The 23,057-nt window shown below is 36.9% G+C and overlaps 1 protein-coding gene across 1 annotated transcript in view; it reads right to left on the bottom strand.

The window, feature by feature from the left end:
- The window catches only part of SLC2A13 (solute carrier family 2 member 13), a 330,082-nt gene that overhangs the window by 99,700 nt on the left and 207,325 nt on the right, over positions 1-23,057 (bottom strand). Inside the window, exon 5 of the mRNA XM_058558506.1 lies at positions 3,734-3,897. Coding sequence (XP_058414489.1) covers positions 3,734-3,897 — 164 coding nt within the window. The remainder of the gene's footprint in view (positions 1-3,733; positions 3,898-23,057) is intronic.

Genomic DNA, 23,057 nt, shown 5'->3' with positions numbered 1-23,057 from the left:
AAAAATATCTGATGTAATAAGTTACATTAACTACCTGGTGCAGGGCTTAGATTATTAGTAAATACTTAGAAAAAAATAATTTCCCTTCCCATGATTCTAATAGAGCATACTTTGTGTGTGTAAATATTACCTGGAGAACATGTTTAAAGTGCATGTGCTCCAGACCCCACCTCCAGAGATTCTAACTTAGCAGATCTGGGGTAGGGCCCAAGAATCCACATTTTAAAATTAGTACCCCCTGCGTAATTCTGATGGAGACAGCCTGTAGGTGATGTTTTCAGAAATATTCCACTACCAAAATATCTGGCAGAAATAACCCCGTGTTTCTGGCTTTCTGATTTATAAGCAATAAAGCTACACAGATATAAACTTTCTTCTATTAAAAGAATCAAGAGGTTGTCATTAAATTTGTAATATTTACAAGAAAGACCAGTTCTCTGAGCAAGCTTTGAAAATATTAAAAGTCAGAACACCACAAAATGTCCTACATTTAAAATTATTCAGGGACTATATATTTTATATTTCTTTGTATAAAGGGTTTCTTTGTCCAGGCCTAGCTAAATATAGTTTATTTGTAGTAATTTTTAAAGAATGAATACCTATTCAAAAAGTTATTTTGATATAAGTTTTCCCACTATTTTTAACCCAATGTAAGAAAATAAATCATAATGAAAACACAAAGTAGGGAACAAAACTGAATCAAAGGTTTAAAAATTCTAGGCTAATTTAAGAAATTTTAAATAGAACAGTGTTATAATACTTAGCACTATTAGAATATCAAGTACACAACTACATACGAATGAATAAAACAAAATATTCAAATAAAAATATGAGTAACCCAGAATCAACTGGTATCGGAAAGTGAGATAAACATCTATTGCGTGGGTCACAATGGAGTAACACTAATACACTAACAAGGTTGTTTAGCAGTAAGTTTTCTTCTGAAGGTGTAAACTTCCATTGGTCATTATGTTCTAGTGGGACCTATTTAATCACAGTTAAAAACCAGAACTGCAGAAAGAGGACTATTTACATCTATATGTACAAGTAAAAGAGGAGATCTGTGACACGAAACCAGGCCTTCTACATCCTAAACCCCTGAAATATCTACGTCATCACTTTAATTGGCCACATCACAAGGAAATCAGATGCCTACTTGATGGAAGATCTCTCAAGCTGGAGGCATCACTGTATGGTATTGGTAGTGGACGGAGCTGGGGTGTTGGTGGTTTTGGCCGAAAAGAGAACAAGAGAGGAAAGAAAAGTACCTACAGGTTGCTCATAAGAAGCAGTCCCTGAAATCTCTTGGTCATTCCCCCCAAATAATTGTCTTAATACTCTTAATAGTCAGGGATGGGCTCTGGAAATCCTTGGGGCAGAGGACCTAAATTGAGAGGTGAAACAAGACATCAGCTAGAGGAGTTCAGGAAAGTTCCTGGATTCTGATGATGAAAGTTGATTTCACATTACGGTTAAAATAACAAAGAATCACTCTTTGGCAGTAATTAAAGAGTGACAGCTAAAATGCTATGACAGCTAAAATGCTCTGGCACTTTACTATCTGTCTCAGGCAGTGTTTTAAATGATATACATATATAAATGTATTTAGTTCTCATTACAACCCTATGAAGAAAGGACTATAATTAATCCCTATTTACAGATGAGGAAGCAGAACCTTGCTCACACAATTCAAACCCAAACAGTCTGGCTCTATCTAGAATGTCTCAAAATTCTGCAGAACTGATGAGAAATTGTCTCCTTGGAATACATCAAATGAAGGGACAGACACTGCTAGAAAAAATGTTTTCCTCAGATCTCAAAATCAGCAGTTTCCCTAGATCTCAAAAGCCAAATCCCAAACTTGAGAAGACCTGAAATTCCATTTAAAAAATAGACCTCTTGAGGTAGTAATATACTGAGGCCCTGCTGAAAAGGAAAGGTACCCACTTAAAAAATTTTAAAGCAGCTATTACCTCTTCTTAGAGCTGACCTGAATCTCAGGGGTCAGCAAATCCAATTTCCAACCAACTGGAGGAATTTATTTTTAGCATATCACTACCCGAAGGTCATCTATCATTTTTTTGAGAGTTTACCATTCTAATGAAACAGCCCAATTCATTGTTGGGTAGCTCTAAATATTAGGAATATTTTTCTTATACTAAGTAAAAATCTATGTCCTCATGACATCTACCATCTGCTAGAAAAGATATTTACGAGGTGTCCCTTGAGTCTTTTTTCCAGGCTAAACACTTCTTGTTCCTTCAACAGGTGTATGAATGTATGGTTTTTAAACTCTCACTTGTGCCTCACCTTTCCTCACTTACCCTCCTGCCTCCCTATAAATCTTGGCTGTTGCAATTATCTTTGCCTCTTAATTAATCAGACAATCTTCCCCTCAGTGTGGATACTGCAGCTCGGCTTCCATTATTGTACTCAAGGGCTTCCGCTGCTCAGGCAGGAACAGAGGGTAGAAGAATTCCACTCTTCCTTCTGGAGTTAAGGGTGGGAGAGAGTATACATTCTTTTTTTTTTTTTTTTGGTGAGGAGATCAGCCCTGTGCTAACATCTGCCAATCCTCCTTTTTTGCTGAGGAAGACTGGCCCTGGGCCAACATCCGTGCCCATCTTCCTCCACTTTACATGGGATGCCGCCACAGCATGGCTTGCCAAGCAGTGCGCCAGTGCGTGCCCAGGATCTGAACCGGCGAACCCCGGGCCGCCGCAGTGGAGTGTGCGCACTTAACTGCTTGCACCAGTTAATGTATACTCTCGGCTGGCCCCCGAGAGTATACATTCTTAATAACTGAGTATGAAACTCAGAATGTATTTTCTCATCAGAATCTGGGACAAATGCCTGAAACAGTTCTAAATAGATCAATCTTTTAGGTATAATTTGGTTAAAACAGAATTTAGTTAATGCTAGCCTGGAAACTTTACACTTTAATGGAAAAATGTATTCTTACTCTAAATAAACTTATACAGGAGCTATTAAAGGACAGCTAACTGATAACTAGGAATCTGCTTGTATATTTGAAAAAGATGAGAAAATTATATGATGTAACCATGTGAAGACAATGGCGAAAATGGGTCTCATTTGGTCCAGTGAAACAGCCTTGTGTTACAGAGAAATAATGAAGGAAATGGGCAGAATTTAAAGACAAAACATACTTGAAAGTGAGAAAGGTTTTGTCTTATTTAGCTATCATAGAAAATATACTTAACCAATCAGAATTTACCCTACAATTTAGGCCTAGTTCAAACCCAAAGAGTCTGTCCTTGCTTTGTGAAGAAATTACATGGTTCTAATGTTCCACTGTCGAAAGATCTTGGGAAAAAAATACTCCAAATTTACTCCCATATTATTCAAAAGTTAAAAATAAAACATATGTTAAAAAGTGAGTTTATGAATACCAAGTTTTTCAATCAAGAAAGAACAAAAAATGATTACTCTTTTCACTTTTGTACCTTTGAGAAGAACTCAAAATAATAACAGCAAAATGTTACCCTCAGTAGACTGAAATTGTTTTTACAATTATTGTTTTTAGACAATTCTAGTTTCTAGTTACATATCACAACATTCATTAAGTTCTTTTTCAAAAACTTTTTGTCTAGAGGAACTCTATTATTTGGCTAAGAAAACCATATAAGAAATGGTATTGGTATTGCATTTTGGAAGGTAAACTTGTCATCATTAGAGAAAAGTTTATAATTAAATTCTTCATCCAGGCACCTACCTGCTAAACTACCGAAGGTAAGCTTTCTGCGGCCCACTTTCTCAACAAGCCAGACTCCCACGAGTGTGAAAATGAAATTTGTGAAGGCTGTAACTGAAGCCAGCCATATTGCAAGTCTGTCATCTTCAACACCGGACATCTGCAGAATGGTTGCACTGTAGTACCTGGGAGGCAAGAATAAAACAATCATTGCTGATAGTTATTTATAGAAACAGAGTTATTCATATAGAAAAATACCCAGCTGACCTAAAAAAGACCACAAATGGCTGCAGTTGTAACATCAAGCTGACATGGGAATTCATGCAAACTGTTTAAGGGATCATGATAGAGAGACTGTGTTCAGATAAACTTATTTTGAACTTTGTATCATCAAGAAAAGACACTCAAACAAGTGGACAGAGAGCTGAAGTCTTCAAAAGTGAAATGTAAGCCACAACTAGGGAGAGTGGCAACTAGTAGTTTCACTAAAACTATCACGGACAAGCTTCAAGTCCATGGAGTGAATTAGAAGTTATCATACACTGTGAATTTACATACTTAAAAGAATAAAGGGACTCGCTGCTTATAATAAGGAAAGTGAGATATAATGGCAGAAATCTGGTGCAAGTAAGGAATCTCTTCAAAGAAGACACAAGGAGTAAGAATGTGTCAATTTATCTGGCATCCTGTAAGGAGATGAGAAACTGACATGATGTACATGAGAATGGTTTTGTGGTTTCTAGAAAAGTGTACTCTGTGGTGAGGTAAGTCTCTAGCACAATCTGCATGATTAGGTTCTCTAGACTCATTTTGTTCTAAATGAATTCACTGGAGACTGGCTCTTAAAAAACCATAATGCCGGGGCCGGCCCGGTGGCGCAAGCGGTTGAGTGCGCGCGCTCCGCTGCGGCGGCCCGGGGTTCGCTGGTTCGGATCCCGGGCGCGCACCGAAGTACTGCTTGGTGGGCCATGCTGTGGCGGCGTCCCGTATAAAGTGGAGGAAGATGGGCACCGATGTTAGCCCAGGGCCGTCTTCCTCAGCAAAAAAAGAGGAGGATTGGTGGATGTTAGCTCAGGGCTGATCTCCTCACAAAAAAAAAAAAAAAAAAAAAAAAAAAAAAAAAAAAAAAACCATAATGCCAATTTGTTGATGCACAATGGGAGATATGTCTGGTACATTTAAGGAAGACAGGTTTCTCACAGGACATTTCTTTCTCGGTGAAAATATCAGTAGCTATATCAGAAGATTACTTTAAAGCTGCCCTTCAAATAAAGAAAGCAAATAGTCCTGGTGAATCACCTACCAAATGTGATAGAATTCAAATCCTGAAGACACGTTCTGAACCTTGGCTTTGCCTAGCTCTTTGAGCCATTCTAAAACAACAAGTTAGCTTTACCCAAATGCAACAGTGGGCATCCAAGCAATGCATTCAATCAAGCGGGAAATTTCCATAGTTACAATCTACAGTTTCTGGACATTTATCAACATTTTCATAATATTTCAAAAATAAAATCTGTTTTAAATACATTTAAGTCTCATTGATTCATCAATGACTTCTACTATTTTTTAAATTATTGATAATCTTCTTATATAAAACATGAACACCAACATGGATTTATTCATCTTAATAAAAAGTGTTTTCCTTTTTTAAAGTAGTAAACCAAACTTATAAATTACTATGCAGCACGAATGATGTGTCCTACTAATCACACTAAAAATTATGCCAACCATTTTAAGATTTTGAATTATGACAGCTGTTGTATAGAGTAATTCCCAGTGGAACTATTCCCATCATCGTGAAAATTGTGAATGTTTTGCAGTCAAGAGTGTAAAGTAATAAAAAAATTATGAAAATAATTTATTCCATCTGAACAGTGCTTTACAGTTTCCAATTTCTACCGTATACATTACCTCATTTTCATAAAGACTCGTGCAGCAAGGTCAAACCTATATGTAACCACTGAGAAATTGACATAAATATCAAATCTACAAAAGCAGAAAATAGAAATGCTGAGAGAAAATTGAAATATTTAAAGCCAAAAGACTTTGATACCTGTTATGCTAGTCTATTAAATTGCAGAGTCTTCTCAACGTTTTAAGAATAAAAACAGATACACAGCACAAATTAATCTTTCCAAATAGAACCAGGAAAAAACTAAACAAAAGAGATTATTTCCATGTTTTCATTTTCAATACAATAAAATTATGAAATTGCAAGTGTTAAATTAAGGGACAGAAAGGGGAGTGGCATCAAACAAAAGAAGTCGGTCAGCACCAGAATTTTATTTAAAATGAAAAATGTTCCCTAGGTATATAGAAAAATTTCCTTTATGGTACTTAAATTTTAGTGGCAGAATCTAATCAAAGACTGGCCTGGGAATCAGAAAGCTGCATTCTAATGGCATCTCTGTGGAAGGTTGGCCAGGTCAGGTAACATAATCATTTGTTCACTTAATATTTATTTATTGAGCACCTACTGTATAAGCTATGTGAGATACTAAGTCCCCTAGATTTGTTATTAGATCCACTTGCTGCCCTCAGGAAGCTCACAGTTTAGTTTAAGAATGAAATGGAAAGAAATAATTTTAATATTGCAAGGTTTACAAGTCACAATGTGGCATAAAGGACAGACCAAACACTTTAAGTTGATGTGAAAGCTTCCATGATTTTCCAGAGAATCTAATGTTTGAGTGGAGTCTTGAAGAATTCAGTTCCTAGGAGTCTGCCAGCAGGTATGATTGATGATCCGGCAGGAAATGACATATACGAAGGAGAAAAGTGCAGAATACTATGCTGGGCTCACAGAACGTAAGTACCTCACCTTGGCTGAACATAAGGTGCAAAGGAATGAGAAGTATGACATAGGCAGTAGCAGAAGCTTCTGTTGTAGGGGGGCCTTGACTGATGAGCTACACATTTGGGCTTTTTTCTCTAGGCAATGGAAAATCATGAAATGGACTTTAAAGAGAAATAACACAATTAAATCTGTTCTATGAAAAGATCACTCCAATGATGGCCACATGGGTGGACTGGAGGCAGACTGAAACAAAGGTATATTGTTTTGAAGCGTGTATTTCAGGTCATTACACTGGCAACAGGCACATGTAGATTTTCTGTATTAATGGGAAACAGTGAGAGCAGGGGCTGAAATTCAGTGATGGCCTTTATCTCTCTGTCAGCAAGAGTTGCAACTTCAACCCACACTAAATCTTTTCCCTGCCTTGAGTTTCACCTTCATTTTCCTTTCTCGAACATGGGTAAAAGTATAGTCATATGCCACAGAATGACATTTTGGTCAACGACAGACCACATATACAACAGTGGTCCCATAAGATTAGTACTATACAGCCTAGGTGTGTAGTTGGCTATACCATCTAGGTTTGTGTAACTACACTCTATGATGTTCATACAACAGAGAAATTGCCTAACGACGAGTTTCTGAGAAAGTATCCCCGTCATTAAGCAATGTGTGACTGTACTAGTTTTTTTTTTTAATAATTTTATTTATTTATTTATTTTTCCCCCAAAGCCCCAGTAGATAGTCGTATGTCATAGCTGCACATCCCTCTAGTTGCTGTACGTGGGACTCAGCCCCAGCATGGCCGGAGAGGCAGTGCGTCGGTGCGCGCCCGGGATCCGAACCCGGGCCGCCAGCAGCGGAGCGCGCGCACTTAACCGCCAAGCCACGGGGCCGGCCCTGTATTACTTTTTATTGTATAATAAATTACCACAAGCTTAGTGGCTTAAATCAACACAAATTTATTATCTAATACTCCTGTAGGTCAGAAATCTAACATGGATTTCACTGGATGCCAAAAATCAAAGGGGTCAGAAGGGCGTTCCTTTCTGGAGGCTCCAGGAGACAGGCTTCCTTGCCTTTCCCAGGTTTCAGAAGTGTCCTGCATTCCCTGGCTCACGTGGGGCCCCCTTCCTCAGTCTTCAAAGCCAGCAAAGGTGGGTCGAGTTCTTTTCATGTCACTTCACTCTGATGTCCCCATCCCTTTCTGCCTCACTTGTCTACATTTAAAGACCTCTGTGATTACACTGGGCAGACCCAGATAACCAGCATAATCTTATTTTAAGGTAAATTGATGAGCAGATTTAATGCAATCTGCAACCTTAATTTCCTATCGCCATGTAATGTAACATTCACAGGTTGTGGGGATTATGACACGTACATGTTGGTGGGGGCATTATTCTGCCTATTACATAAAGGTGCTAATAAGCAGTAAAATAAGCAAAAGGCCAACAGTTAGAATGAGAAGATGAGGAATGAAGACAAGGACATTCACTTAAAGGGTAATCAGTTCCATAAAAATTCAGGCAATAACTACATTCTGTTTCATAGGGCAAGGGATGACATATCTGGGTCAGAATAATTCACAAACCTAGTTTTTAAAAGTCAGGTCATAGAGTGGTGAAAAGATACATTTAATTCACATTTAAAAATGTGTGAATGCCAATGTTTTTGTAAATGATGCTTCTGGCCAACCAGTTATGTAATGGGCTACCACTGTATTTACAATCTTCTAAGCCTTTATGTAGTAGTTTGAATTTTCAGGGGACTGGGTATTCATTCAAAAGTTGCACAAAGCATAAGAGACTCTTCTTCATAAAAGAATAATATGAGCAACTGAAAAGGGCTTTCTTTCCTTTTTAGACTCAAAGTAGGAATGCCTTCTCTTTTCAAAATTGTTTTATAATATTTATCAGACAAACTATCATCTTCTTCAAAGATTCCCTGGGCAACCTTTGGTCATGTCACACATACCATCTCTTCCCCAGAGCGGAGTTGAAAGGCCTGAGGGCAGTGTGTTCTCACAGAAGACCAGCTTCACAACTCTCTGCAGATATCTAAGAACAGAAATAGCTGACTGTGTGTGCATTGCTACCTCAGAGATTATGCGAGACCCAGCTTTCAGTCCTGAATTTTAAATCTGAATAAAACAAAATAGCTCTAGAAAACATGTAGGCTTTGGTAATGGCAATCTATCCTAATGAAGACTTTTAACTAGCAATAAAATAATAAACATAAGCACTTTATATGCCTAGAAAAATACATATATTATGTTCCTATTTGAACAAAATATTTCCTAGGAATTTCTGAGAAAGTTATTTTTTTCCAGCTTCTTGAAGCCATAGCCTGTTTTTTTCACATTCTCAGTCTAACAGAATTAATTTAATGGCAAGAAGTAGATACTCAATAATTGTTTGTTGAATTTATCTACCACCAACTTTCAAAAAGGAATTAAGACTATTTATAATAAAAAACATGATAGAATCACTAAAACAAAAATTAAAGACTGATAAAAGAGGGTAAGAGAGGGAGAAGATGAAGATAATTATATGAAAACTTTGGTGCATAATCACTACAAGCTAGCTCTAAAATTCCTGGCAGCCAAGGCAAAATAGTAAACGATAATTTTAACTGTCTGACAAAACAAAACATAGCAGTTCATAATAAAGACAAAATTTTTCTGGCATGAAATTATACAAAGTTTAATTTCATGAAGAAAACAGATATGGAATATACTCTTCCTGACAGGGACAGCCAGTCTAAATAAGACAAATTAACAGATAAAATTTAGTCATAATTATTTTAATTCACGCAGCACAAAAGTGATATGTTCTAGCAGTGGTGCGGATAGCTTCCAAAGACAGTCATCTGTGAACCTTGTCTTACTCAATAGCCTTATGGGTCATGTTCATATCTGCGATAAAGACCAAGTTAAATGAGAAGACGGAAATTTATGGAGCATAGCTGATGGACTTATTAAGCCCTGAAAGATTCCTGTTATCTAAGTTATGTCGTTTGGCGCTTTTAGTTCCTAGTATTATAAATACATTTATTTGTATCATATGCCAAAGTACACTGACTACAGATTTAGAATGGTATTCTAATAAAAGATGTTCTTTTAACTGAAAAAATTATATTTTCCTACTGGAATGGTGTTTATACAGTCAAAAACACGGATAACAATGGAAATTACAGCAATACCTTTAAGAGAAAAATATTTCACTCAAATACAAAAATCTCAAAAACGGTTTAAAAAATGATTAAAAATTTCCAATCTAATTTATTTTGTACGTTGAGAAATCCTCTTTGTATATTATTAGATGCAAGCCATAAAGCCAAAAATAAAAGTTAGAAAAGCATAAATTAGGATTTTATGTATATCATACATGTGTTTGGAGCTAACATACTATTTAATTGTATCACACTATTCTTAAATCAAGCAATGATCCAAAAATCATAGTAATTGTCAGGAAGCATAATTATTAATTACATTAAATATATTACAAAAAAATTTTCATAATTTAAATGATTTTATTAGAAGTTAAAAGGGATTTCTACAGACTCTCATTGTTACCAATGTGATCCACCCTCCAGCTCAGAAACTAGTCCCTTCACTCTTGCTTCACACTACTGGAAACCTCAGGAGAAATCATGTATCACACTCAGCTCAACCAGATCACTGACCTTCCTCTATGCATCATTAAGAACAACGATAGAAACTCTCTAATCTGACCTCCAATTTGCCAGATTAGCCTATTAATTCTCTATAAAACATACACTCACAGTACATTGAATATTTGGGACTTCATGCAGGCTCACATCTCCCATTTGTTGAACTGTATGTATATCAAATCAGATGTGTTTGTTCCCAAACCTGTTTATGCCTGTCATTGTAATTATGTAATTTAATCAAATAATACATAAATCAATAGACCATAAGATGCTAAAAGAGAGCTGTATTAAAAACAAAATTCTATGCTTTGAAACGAGTCCATAAAGGTAAATTATTAAAAAAAATTGTGTGGGCAACACAACCATAAAAAATTAGGGATAAAATGTAAAAGTCTAGAAAGACTCTGCCCTTAAGTTACTTCTCAAATGTCTTTCAGTTCTTGTTCTATTTGAAAGAAACTAAACCTGGAATTCATAGATGACACTATTGAGTGTGGCTGATGCCAAGAAAACCATTTGGAAGCTCAAGCAGCAAATATGATGAATTATTGTACAACTAAAAATAAAATGTTGAAGGTATATATGCATCACTTCCATATAACTGTCTTTTTCAGTTAACTAAACAAGTGCCGATCCTAATGACGTCAGATAAAAGAGCTTTCACTTTGCCTCATTATGTTTCACATCCCTGCTTATTTCAGCAATAAGCAGGAGTCCAAGACTTTCAGGTCACCTGTTTCCACCTGGTCATTTACTTCCACATTAACCTGTACATTCACTCATTTGACTTAATCTTCCTCTCATCCTAGCCCTCCCACACTCTTACCCTGTACACTAAGTCTGGACATGAGGGTACCACCTTCCTACAGCTTGGGTCTAGAGTCCAGGCTGTTTTTCTCTCACATTCTATATGCCTAAGGAGGGGGAGCGGATGACAAGGGGAAAAAAATGATCTAGACCAACCTCTAACCATTCTTCTTTAGCTGTCAGCCTACTTTCTGGTCACTCCTCACTCAATGGCGATTTTATTACCTGCCTCACAATTTTCTTCTCCACTCCTACCTGTGTCATGATCCTTGGTAAGCAGCATGGACATGGACTATACATACAACACCTAAGTCTCTTAACTGCTCTACTTCTAAAATTCTTCAAGTATCCTAGTCTCTGACGAGCACTGCCTACCCTCACAGCTCACTTACTTGAATTCCTCCACTCACACAATTCTTCACCCTAGTGGAGATGTTAAGCCATACTTACGCTCTACTTCTTTTTAGTTATCCATCATCACCCATTTCTGCCCCTTTCCCATAACTGTACTTACTGCCTTAAGAAGTTTAGATTTCCCAGACCAGTGGTTCTTGGGTTTTGATGTCTTATAGAATCACCTGGAGGGCCTGTTAAAACATAGAATCCTGGGCCCCACCCTATTTCTGATTCAGTAGGTCTAGGACCATAAATTTACATTTCCAATAAGTTTCCAGGTGATGCTGACGTTGCTTTGAAAATTGACTTCCCCAAAGCATTATCATTACTTTCTTTTCACCATTCTCAAACTCCCTGGCTTGTTCCCCCCTTTGTCATATTCATGTCATAAACTCCAACTCTTCTTACTTATATCCAGTTATTCTTCTACTCTGCATTTACACCTAGAAGCTGAAAAGTTCCGGAGAAAAACACACAAATTGACCTCATTTGAAATTCCCTAAGATGCACAGTCTACAACTCTCCAAAGGATGATTTCATAGCATCTCCTATCTTTCCACTGTCCCAGTGTATCCTGCCTCAGGAGAAATCTTGCCTAATATTCACTGAGAAAGTGTGAGCAATTAGAGGGGTACTCCTTCACCTCACCACTACCAAGTCTACCAGCCTACCTGATCAATTCTACATTAATTTATGGAAAATCAATGAGCACTCAAATATTTCTCTTCTAAATTCCTTCTTCAACATTTGCTGTTGGAATTATTACTCTTTCCTCCTGCTTTTCCTCAGCAATTTATCTATACTTCTCTTAAAATACACACCCCTTTCCCTCTGGTATTAGAGTTACTTAAATACATGTTGTTATTTCCTCTCCTAGACTATAAACTCCCAAAAGAACAGTCTACGTGCCACTCACCTTTGCAACCATCAAAGCAAGCTTCTATTTTTTTAGATACTTAGTAAATGCTTATTTAAATGAATGAATGGATGGAATGGCCTTCCATCTCTCCTATTTTTTGCCTTAACATTTATATTGAGATATAATTCATATACCACAAAACTTACCTTTTTAAAGTGTGTAATTCAGTGGTTTTTCATATGTCTAGGACTAAATTTTAATCTCTTAAATAATTAATAATTAATGTTCACAATAAAGTATTCAAACAATCCAGAGGGTTTAAAGAAATGAAAAAGGCCCTGGAGCAGGGTGAGAGGGAAGGATAGAGGGTTGTGTCTTGAACAGTTTAGTTTCAACACATGCCTCGCCATCATGCTTTCCGAATTCAGCTATGCTCCTTTCTAACCCCCTGGCCAGCCTTGAGTTCCCAGGTACCCTCAAGGCTGGGGAAGAGACCATTAACTGTATACAACTTGTGAGCATTTTTACTTCAACAATGGTACAAACTAGTCTTTCTTTCCATCACTTATTGTCTCTCTAGCTCCATGTTGTGCCCACCAAATACCTCATTAAAACAAACAAGAGGCAAAAAGATGATGGTCTATTTAAAATTCCCCTCAGGAGGCTTAAGAGTCTGAGTGAGAAGAAGGGGCAGGTCATGGCACTTACCTTATAAAAAACACTGCTCTCAGCACTGACTATCTAAAGAGAATAAAACAGTATTTATTTTAAGCTGCAATGAACTCAAGAGTTTGTTTGTAAGCAGAAGTTTGCAAGAACTTTCACTTACATAAAGGCAACATTTTAGAACGTGGTCACACAAACTGTGATTATGTAAAGATATGTAGTTTTATGCACATTATTTATAACTCTGAATCTCTGTGGAATCACAGATTGGGAAAATAGATCAAGACCATGCAGGATGTAGTGAAAAAAGCAAAATGCAAAATTATGTAGAGGGTAGAACTTCAACTATTAAAATTAATCACAGAAAAACAGGAGAAATAAATACACCAAAATGTTAAGATACACTGTCTCCAGGGGGGAGATGGAGGTGCTTTTCCTTCACATGTTTCCAATTTTCTATAATAAGCATATGTTATTTAAAAGTTTTGCTTAAAGTATTAAAGTTTTGCTGATTAGAACATGCCACATATTGTATTCAGGCACTATAAGCCTCCAACTCCGTGAACTAAATCCAATATTATTTTAAGTAAAACAAACATAAAATAATAGTCATGAGGAATATGTTTGTCTTCAGAGAAAGGCATTTTTAATTTATTTTTTTCTTTGCCAAACGTGGTATTTTCTTAAATGAAAGAATCCATGTCTTTTACCTTTTGGTGCCCAAAACACTACAAATTAGACACTGTAATACACTCCTAGCTTATCTATTCAATTCAACAAATATTTAGACATGGTAATAGTAATAACTGTTCTAATGGAAAACAAGTACATAATGGCCAAATGTCTCAATTACATGCAGCTAAAATACATTTATTCAGGGCTTACTATTTGCCAGACACAGTGGGAGATAAAAAGACAAGTAACATCTGGGACTGTTTGAGGGCAGGAGCTCACGTTCCACTGAGGAAACCACCACATGCTTAAAAACTACACCTCATGGGCTAAGTTCAGGGAGAGCAGTAAGAAATCAAGTGCTACTGGAACGTAGAGGCAGTGATTAACAACTCCTAACAGTCCAAATAGTTAATCCACTAACTATTCCAATTACCTGTATTACTACTTCTCCTGTTCCAGGATTAAAAAAATACAAAGGGGCCAGGAATTCAGGATGCTAGTTACCACAGGGTTTAGTCTGGGACAGCATTTAAAACCAGCTCAAGGATCATACACAGGGAGAATTGGAAAGGACTTGAGAGACTATACGTCACAATCAGGATGACAAATACCTATTTGGTTCACTGACTAGAAAAACTGTAGTGTCAGAGATAGATGTTATAGCCAGGAAGGAAATTCTTCATTTTGATTTCATAGGAGATGGCAATGATCTGAACGTGACTATATATAAGATGTGCCTTTGATGCAGGGGATCCATGATAAGTGGAAAAAGAGTTCCACCCACTGGCGCTCATGAGGCCAAAGAATTGATTAGGGAAGAGGGCACACTGGAGGGACAGGATGCTATAAAGGTCAATAGGATTGCTCAGTTCTCAAAGACTGAGAACAACACACAGACTGACCGTACTTGAAATTCCCTAATATGTTCACTCTCCAATTCTCCAAAATAATGATTTCATCTTCTAATGAAAAGAGTGAGCTTGCAGAACAAGAGTGAGGAGGGGAAGTAGAATGCAATACTGTGAACAGGGTGCCAATGTAATTTACTTTATTCTGTCATCTGATATGTAAGAAATAAAGAGAGAATTCTTTTTTTCTCTCTGTCCTGCTATACTGTGGATAAAGAAATTGTATGGCATGACTTAACTGTTCTAGATATCAAAACCAATACCCATGAGTTCAGATTATTACAATAAACTTTCTATGGAAAGATTAATATTAATGGATAGTATATTACCACCAAAGCACCTAGAAAGAAATTCTCTCTGGTCGTAGTAAGGAGGAATTCTTGTGCTTCTCTGGGGCAATGGAGTTGTTTCTATCTTAGCGATGCTGCGAATCATGTAACAAAACATGTCTCCCTTTTTGTATTGGCTGCTAAACATGTAGAGCAACACGATTCTCAAACTTTAGTGAGAATAAGAATCATCTGGAATTTCTAACAAATGCAAGATTCCCAGTTGTCCATCCTTCTTGCTTATCCCTACCCACCTATCCCTGCCCAGGATTCTGATTCATTTCAAGAGATTCTAGCATAGGAAGTTCCAAGACCACTTTGAAAAAGACAGGCTTTGTGTCTTAGTTCATACAGACACTACTCTACAGCAAGTTTCTTATGTAGAAACCATTTTACCTTTTCCTCTTTTGTCCTATTTCCTAAATCACTAATTTTATTTTATTTTATTTTTTTATATTTTTTTTATAATTTTATTTATTTTTTCCCCCTAAAGCCCCAGTAGATAGTTGTATGTCATAGCTGCACATCCTTCTAGTTGCTGTATGTAGGACGCGGCCTCAGCATGGCCAGAGAAGCGGTGCGACAGTGCGCGCAGGGGATCCAAACCCGGGCCGCCAGCAGTGGAGCGCAAGCACTTAACCGCTAAGCCACGGGGCCGGCCCTTACATCACTAATTTTAAAGTTTATTTTACCTTATTGCCTCTCTCTATGTTTAATTAAGCCCTTTTAACCTTTTTCTGGAGTAAGGAGGGGTTGAAGTGGATAAAGACTTTTGACTTAGAATAAATCTTATTTTTCCTTTTCCAAATATTGGAGAAAGAAAGCTGATCAATTTTTTAACAGCAGAGTTACTAGTTGAGCTGTAACAGCCCTGGGCAAAAAAAGACTGCAAAGAGAGGCCTGCCACACCAATGTATTATTAAATAGTAAATTAGGCTGCTGACTTGATGGGGGCACGTTGACAGCATTGTGCCCTTTGATGTTCAAATGGAAAGCCCTAAAACTGCACTTGGTTCATTTCAAGTGCATGCATGCAGCACCAGGCCATGCTTGTTCAATTATTAGCAGACCTGTAGGACCTTTCAGAGATGATAGAAAAAATTCCGCATATGTGTACGAATGAGGTGTGACCTGAAGAAGCAATTATCAGTGAGTCAGCGTACATTTATTGAGGGAATACTACATGAAAGAGATTCAGTTTAATTCTCAGATACTACAGAGAAGCATTGAATCATCTTCCTAATTCTGAAAAACCAGGAGAATTAGGAAAATACTTCTGAGTTCAACATTTTTGTGTGTTTGAATTGATCACATTGTCTTAATTCTCCTCTTTCCTTAATGAGTATAGCTTATAGAAATGTCCCTTTCACTGTATTATAAGAAAATACAGAATAGAAAAACAACAAGAATAACAGTTAACATTTACTGAGCATTTTCTGAGTCCATGAAACTCAATTTTAGAGTTGGAACTATTGGCAGAACTCATCTCCAAATAAGAGAGGAAAAGGAGAAATAACATCTATTGAGCATTTACTCTACGCTAAGTAGTGTCCAGCTGTGCTTTGCTCATATTATATCATTCAATCATCAGAAACACCTTACAAATGTGCAAACTTGGTAATAGTCAATGCTAAGCGTTTTAAGCGTAATTAACTCAACATAAAAGCTCTACATTCCATTCTCATACATACTCAGGATCCCAAAGAGACTGTTAAGGGAATTCTTACTCAACTTATTCACTCTATGCACAGGGCAAAACATAAACCCTTATGCATATCTACCACTTTACATTTTTTTCTGCATAAAAAGTATTTTCACTTTCTATAGCTCAAGTCTTTTGTCTAGTTTAGCACTTTTGCTGCTAAGTTAAGTTGTCATTAATAGTGAAATTCATAAAATATAAAAATCATAAAATTGCATTTAGTTAGAAAGGGACCTCCAGAGATGGGCTGATGGGTGGACAGCCAGCCTGGGACAGATAGCCCAAGAGCTATCCCAGAGGTACACTGCCCCTGACGGGGATATAGAGCACTAGCCATGTCCCAGAGGCTCAAAGCTAATGAAACTAACTCTTCTCCACTGAGAGGTCTAGAATCAATTAAAATAAACTTAAAGAGCCGACTTACAGGGGAATATAAATAACAAAAAGAGCATCTTTACAAATGTATGAGAAAAAGGGGAAGTAGAGTCCTCACTCCCTCTGTCTGTTACGGTGATGGTGGGGCAAGGAATTATTAGATACTGAGCAGTTTTTTTTTTTTCAAGCACCAGAGGGTACACTTTCTCCTTCCAGCTGCTTCTATTCTAACGACCATAGCTGTGGCCTGGGTTACTTATTCCAGTTCCTATTACTCTGTTGTGAAGGCCATTGCTATATTTTAACTAAATTTTTTTTTTTTAATTTCTAGAAGTTCTTTCTTCTTGGCAAGGAAGGCACAGAAGTGACAGTATCACTGGTATAGAGAGGAAAGAACATGAACCTGGAGCCAAGAAACGGGTGTCTATTTCTGTCACTGTACGAGGCCTCTCTTCTGTTTCTCCTTCGCCTTACTAACTAAATAAGGCAGAAGCGGGAGAGGAGTGGTGTGAACAGAGCAGTGATCAACAACACTATCCCTTCTAATTTCAGGAACCTCCGAAAATTAGTTTGCTCCTCCTTTGTGCCCTACATCTCTGCCCCACTCTCAGCCTTGTGATGGAATACTTAGAAACTCTATTGGGCTGATCTGGCAGATGTCAGATGACGAATTGATTGGGTTGACTCAGCAAAAACCCCTGGAGGATCCACATCCTTCTGGAGAAGTAACAGTGCCATCCAGGTAGGCCGCCTCAAATGCCCACGCTCTGCTGCTTGTCTAGTTCATGGGAGAAAATCCTTACGTATTTAACCATTCTAGGTTTTTTACTTAAAACATTCAGCTTTGGGGCCAGCCTGGTGGTATAGTGATTAAGTTTGAGTGCTCTGCTTCAGCTGCCTGGGGTTAGCGGGTCAGAACCCCAGGCGGGGACCTACATCACTCTTCAAGCCATGCCGTGGCAGGCGACCCACATACAAAATAGAGGGGGATTGGCACAGATGTTGGCTCAGGGGCAATCTTTCTCACCAGAAAAAAAAAAAAAAATTCAACTTAGTAAGGTATTTACAATTACTGACAGCATGCGAAACTTACCCTATTTTCGAATATTCACCCTTTACAAGACAGAACAGAATTGCAAAAGAGCACTGAACTAACTTTTCATGATCATTCTTTGCTCATACTTAATATGATGTTCACAGTGACATAACAAGCACAGAAGTTAGTCAACATAGAGATCCTCTTGAGTCTAGTATTTTCTTCTACTGGGATTCTTATAAAGTAATCAAAATTATAATATAATACTAATAACTGATGGGACATAACTTTATATTCTGACTCATACAGCTATGATCTGACTCATACCGCTATGATCTGCTTATATCTGAATAAAAACAACTAAACTTATTCTAGGATTTCAAATAACCATAAATACTGAACTATTTTATAGTTCAAATTGTTTACTTTTCAAAAATACAAATGGGGATTCATTAATTAAAATGAAAACTCCTCCATGTTGAGCAACATAACTTAAATGATAGGGGTGATATTGTAGTTTTAGAAATATTTACAAACATAAACTAAATGAAGGGATTCCTCTTATTTTTGCTAAAAGCAAACCAGATGTCAGCTCATGTTATCATATCGTACTACTTCATTTTAAAACTTAGTAGGACTATTCTATATTTCTGTAGTTCATATATATATCCAACTGCTTACTTATCATTTATATATCACCAATTCAAATCCCCAAATTTGTTATCAATCTCATATTTGTTGCTAAATTTTTCATTATTTTTAAATTATTACTTTATTCTCTCAGAATGTTACATATTTCTCTCAGCATTTAAAGCACGGCCAGATTCTTGTGCTTTTTTATATTAAATGAGAAATTTTAAGACACATTAATACAAGAATATATTTACAATTTTTATAATTGTGAGAATCAAGTCACATGCATGGGAAAAACACATCTTTTCCTCATTTACTTCAATTTCAACTTGCTAGATGGTGGAGTGGAAATGTAATGGTACGTTCTCACTTTTCTAATTTTAACCACAAAGATAGCGGTGTAGTAAAAGAAAAAACACCATTATATAGAGGTGGCATTATTAAACAGTCCATCATGGTTGGGAATTTAGGCTTTTGTTCCTATTTTTGTTCTTATAGAAAGCCCTGCAGTGAACATATTTGTACATCTATTTGTTCTATTTGGAGGAATATTCCCTGAGAATAAATTTCTAGAATTAGATTTGATAGGTGAAATGTCTCTTTTCGTAGACTGTGAATAACTATTATCAAATTACTACATAGAAAAGAAGCAATTAAAAGACAAAACTCTTTTGAAAATATAAGAGAAGCCTTACAAACCCCTATACCAAAATGATTAGGGTGAAGAGATGATGGTGATGACGATGATACAGTGGAGTTGATTACGTTCTAAAGATCGCATAATTACCCTAGAAAATCCTTGGATTTACCCTTAAATTACAGTAAACAGTACTCGTGTCTCCGTTTGGAGATTGACATACCATATTCTGCCACTCAAGAGCTCCACGGTAGCCAGGTTTTTTTTCCTCTATCACTGAACAGATTTAACTATTTCTTCAGTTATACACAAGGCAAAGTAGCTGGTTTGTATTCAGGTTTTTTTTGTTTTTTTTTTTTTTTTTTTTTTTTGTGAGGAAGATGGGGCCTGAGCTAACATCTGCCAATCCTCCTCTTTTTGCTGAGGAAGACTGGCCCAGGGCTAACATCCATGCCCATCTTCCTCCACTTCATATGGGAGGCCGCCACAGCATGGCTTGACAAGCGGGGTGTCGGAGCGCGCCCGGGATCCGAACCGGCGAACCCCGGGCCGCCAGTAGCTGAGTGCGCGCCCCTAACCACTTGCGCGACCGGGCCGGCCCCTCAGGGCTCTTTTATATGTAACATATGTATCTTTAAATTAAGGAATCACATTCAAGTCAGCACTATACTCACATTATGAAATTGAGTCTCAACAGGGAATTGAGACCTCATGAGGAAACTGCAGAATGCAATTTCCCATTTTACTGCTCAATCTGGCGCATATATTCATGGAATAGAAGCACAGTCACCCACACTATTTCTCTCTCTCTGGATTATTCTCTTTTAGCATGAACAAATTAAATGTGCAAATGGTGTGACTTTACTGTATAGGATATTTAACATGTTCTTTATCTATTTTATAAAATAAAAGTTGGAATAAAAAGGAAGGAGAGAAGAGAAAAGAAATGAAGAGTGAAAAAATGTGTGTACGCACATTAGAGAGGACAATTTTTAAACTTGAAATATGTCCTTTTCTCTGCCTACCAATGTGCAGTATTACTTCAATGCTCTGTTCATACTGCTTGTAATAAATTAAACAGTGGTATATCCCTGGTACACACCATGGAAGATCTTATGTTGTTTTTAAGCTCTGCCAGGTGTACTTAAGTTAAAATCACAAACGAGAAGGAATATTCCTTTTTTTACTAAAGCAAAATTTAGAAAAAGGTATGTCTAAACTAGGCTTAACATTTCAGAGGTAGAGGTTAGCATTTTCTTGCACTGCCTTTTAACTCACGTATCCCATGAGTCATCTTCCTCACCTTATAGGCTAATACAAAGAAATCAGATATAGATTTATATAATTTTATATTTAAATAATTCATATAATTCTGGTTATCTACCATGAATAGGTGAATGGCACAGCAGTTTCAAGTTCAAACTCAAAAGAAATAAGCAACTGGGAAATGAATTCTCTTAAGAATTCAATGAGTTATTCTGCATCTTATTCCCTATTGAGTTGTCTATAAAAGATGGACCACATTCCAGGAAACATTTGTTCATAAAAAGCTCATTTCCTTTCTTCAAGGTGATGGAAAGTTAAATTACTGTGCTTAGGAGACAAGTAATAAGGGGAAGAGACAGAATTAAAAGCCCATAGGAATACAATAATAACTTAATTTGAGTCCAATTAGCAAATCTAGATGGAAAAATAAGGCTGAAATCTAAATTGATCTGATAGGCATAGGCCCAATTACTTACAGAAAGTCTGAATAATATTCTACACATGAATATGGCATTTATCCCATTAATTTAGGTATAAGACTTAACTGGAATATAAAAAGATTAGAGAGGTGGGCACCAAGCTAGGTGATTGGTCTTTTAAAGAAAATATTGTATTGGATAAATTAGCTACTTTGGGCAGAATTTTTCCAAAGGGCACAAAAATATTCACGACAAAACCATAAAATTTATCAGGTCGACCAGTGATTTTTTTTTTAATTAATTAATTTTTTTTTTTGCTGAAGAAGACTCACCCTGAGCTAACATCTGTTGCCAATTTTCTTTTTTTTTTTTTTTGCTTGAGGAAGATTAGCCCCCAGCTAACATTTACGTCAACCTTCTCCTACTTTGCATGTGGGTTGCTGCCACAGCATGGCTGACGAGTGGTGTAGGTCCTTGCCTGGGATCCAAACCCATGAACCCAGCCTGCCGAAGCAGAGTGCACTGAACTTAATCACTATGCCACGGGGCCAGCCCCCTAGTGATTTTTTTTTAATTTGATATACATATCTATTGTGAAATAGGTTGTTAACACATCCATAATCTCACATAGTTTCAATTTTTTGTGTGTGGTGAGAACTTTTAAGACCTACTCTCCTAGCAACTTTCAAATATACAATATAGTAGTCTCCCCTTATCTGCGGGGGATACATTCCAAGACCCCCAATGGATGCCTGAAACTGCGGATAGTACCGAACCCTATATATACTATGTTTTTTACTACACATACATATTTGAGATGTGACAGCAAAACTAGCATGTATTTCTTTTTCCTTCTTCACAATTTCACAGACAGAAGATTCCTTTTTACTGTAGATGTTAACGACCTTAGCATATGATTTTTTTTCTTTTCTTATTAAGTCAAGAACTTTCACCTTTTCACTTAGAGGAAGCACTTTAAGGCTTCTCTTTGGCATATCCAAATTGTCAGCATCACTACTCTTGTGCTTTCAGGCCATCATTAAGTAAAATAAGGGTTACTTGAACACAAGCACTGCAATACCACGACAGTTGATCTGATAACAAAGACAGCTACCAAGTGACTAATGGGTGGGTAATGTATACAGCGTGGATACGAGGGATAAAGGGATGATTTCTGTCCTGGGCAGGATGGAGCTGGATAATTCGAGATTTCAACATGCTACTCAGAATGCCGTGTAATTTAAAACTTATGAATTGTTCATTTCTGGAATTTTCCATTTACTATTTTCAGACCACAGTTGACCACAGATACCTGAAACCATGTAAAGCAAAACTACGAATAAGAGGGGACTACTGTACAGTATTGTTAACTATGGTCACCATGTTGTACATTACATGCCCGGAACTTATCTATCTTATAACTGAAAGTTTGTACCCTCTGACCACCTTCCCCCATTTCCCCCACCCCTAACCTCTGGCAACCACCAACTGGCTCTCTGTTTCTATTGAGTTTTTAGATTCCACATGTGACATAATACAGTATTTGTCTTTCTCTGTTTGACTTATTCCACTTAGCATAATGCTCTCAAGGTTCATCCATGTTGTTGCAAATGACAAGATTTCCTTCTTTTTTTAAGGTTGAATAATATTCTCCTTATGTATATATATATACACACACGTACACCACATTTTCTTTATCCATTCATCCCTTGACCAACACTTAGGTTGTTTCCCTGTCTTGGCTATTATAAATAATGCTGCAATAAATACGAAAGTACACATATCTTTTTGAAATAATGATTTCATTTCCTTTGGATATATACCCAGATGTGGAATTGCTAGATCATATGGTAGTTCTATTTTTAATTTCTTGAGGAACCTCCATACTGTTTTCCATAGTGGCTGTACCAATTTACATCTCCATCAACAGTGCACAAAGGTTTCCTTTTCTCCACATCCTTGCCAGCACTTATTATCTCTTGTCTTTTTGATAACAGCCATTCTAACAGGTGTGAGGTGATATTTCATTGTGGTTTTGATTTGATTTCCCTGATGATGTTGAGTGCCTTTTCATGTACCTGTTGGCTATTTGTATATTTTCTTTGGAAAAATGTCTATTCAGATCCTTTGCCCATTTTCTGATCAGATTATTATTATTATTGTTATTA

Source organism: Diceros bicornis, chromosome 17 (genome assembly GCF_020826845.1).
Source record: "Diceros bicornis minor isolate mBicDic1 chromosome 17, mDicBic1.mat.cur, whole genome shotgun sequence".
NCBI lineage: Eukaryota > Metazoa > Chordata > Mammalia > Perissodactyla > Rhinocerotidae > Diceros > Diceros bicornis.
The sequence above is the reverse complement of the archived record's forward strand: the minus strand, read 5'-3'. Positions and strand labels throughout refer to the sequence as shown.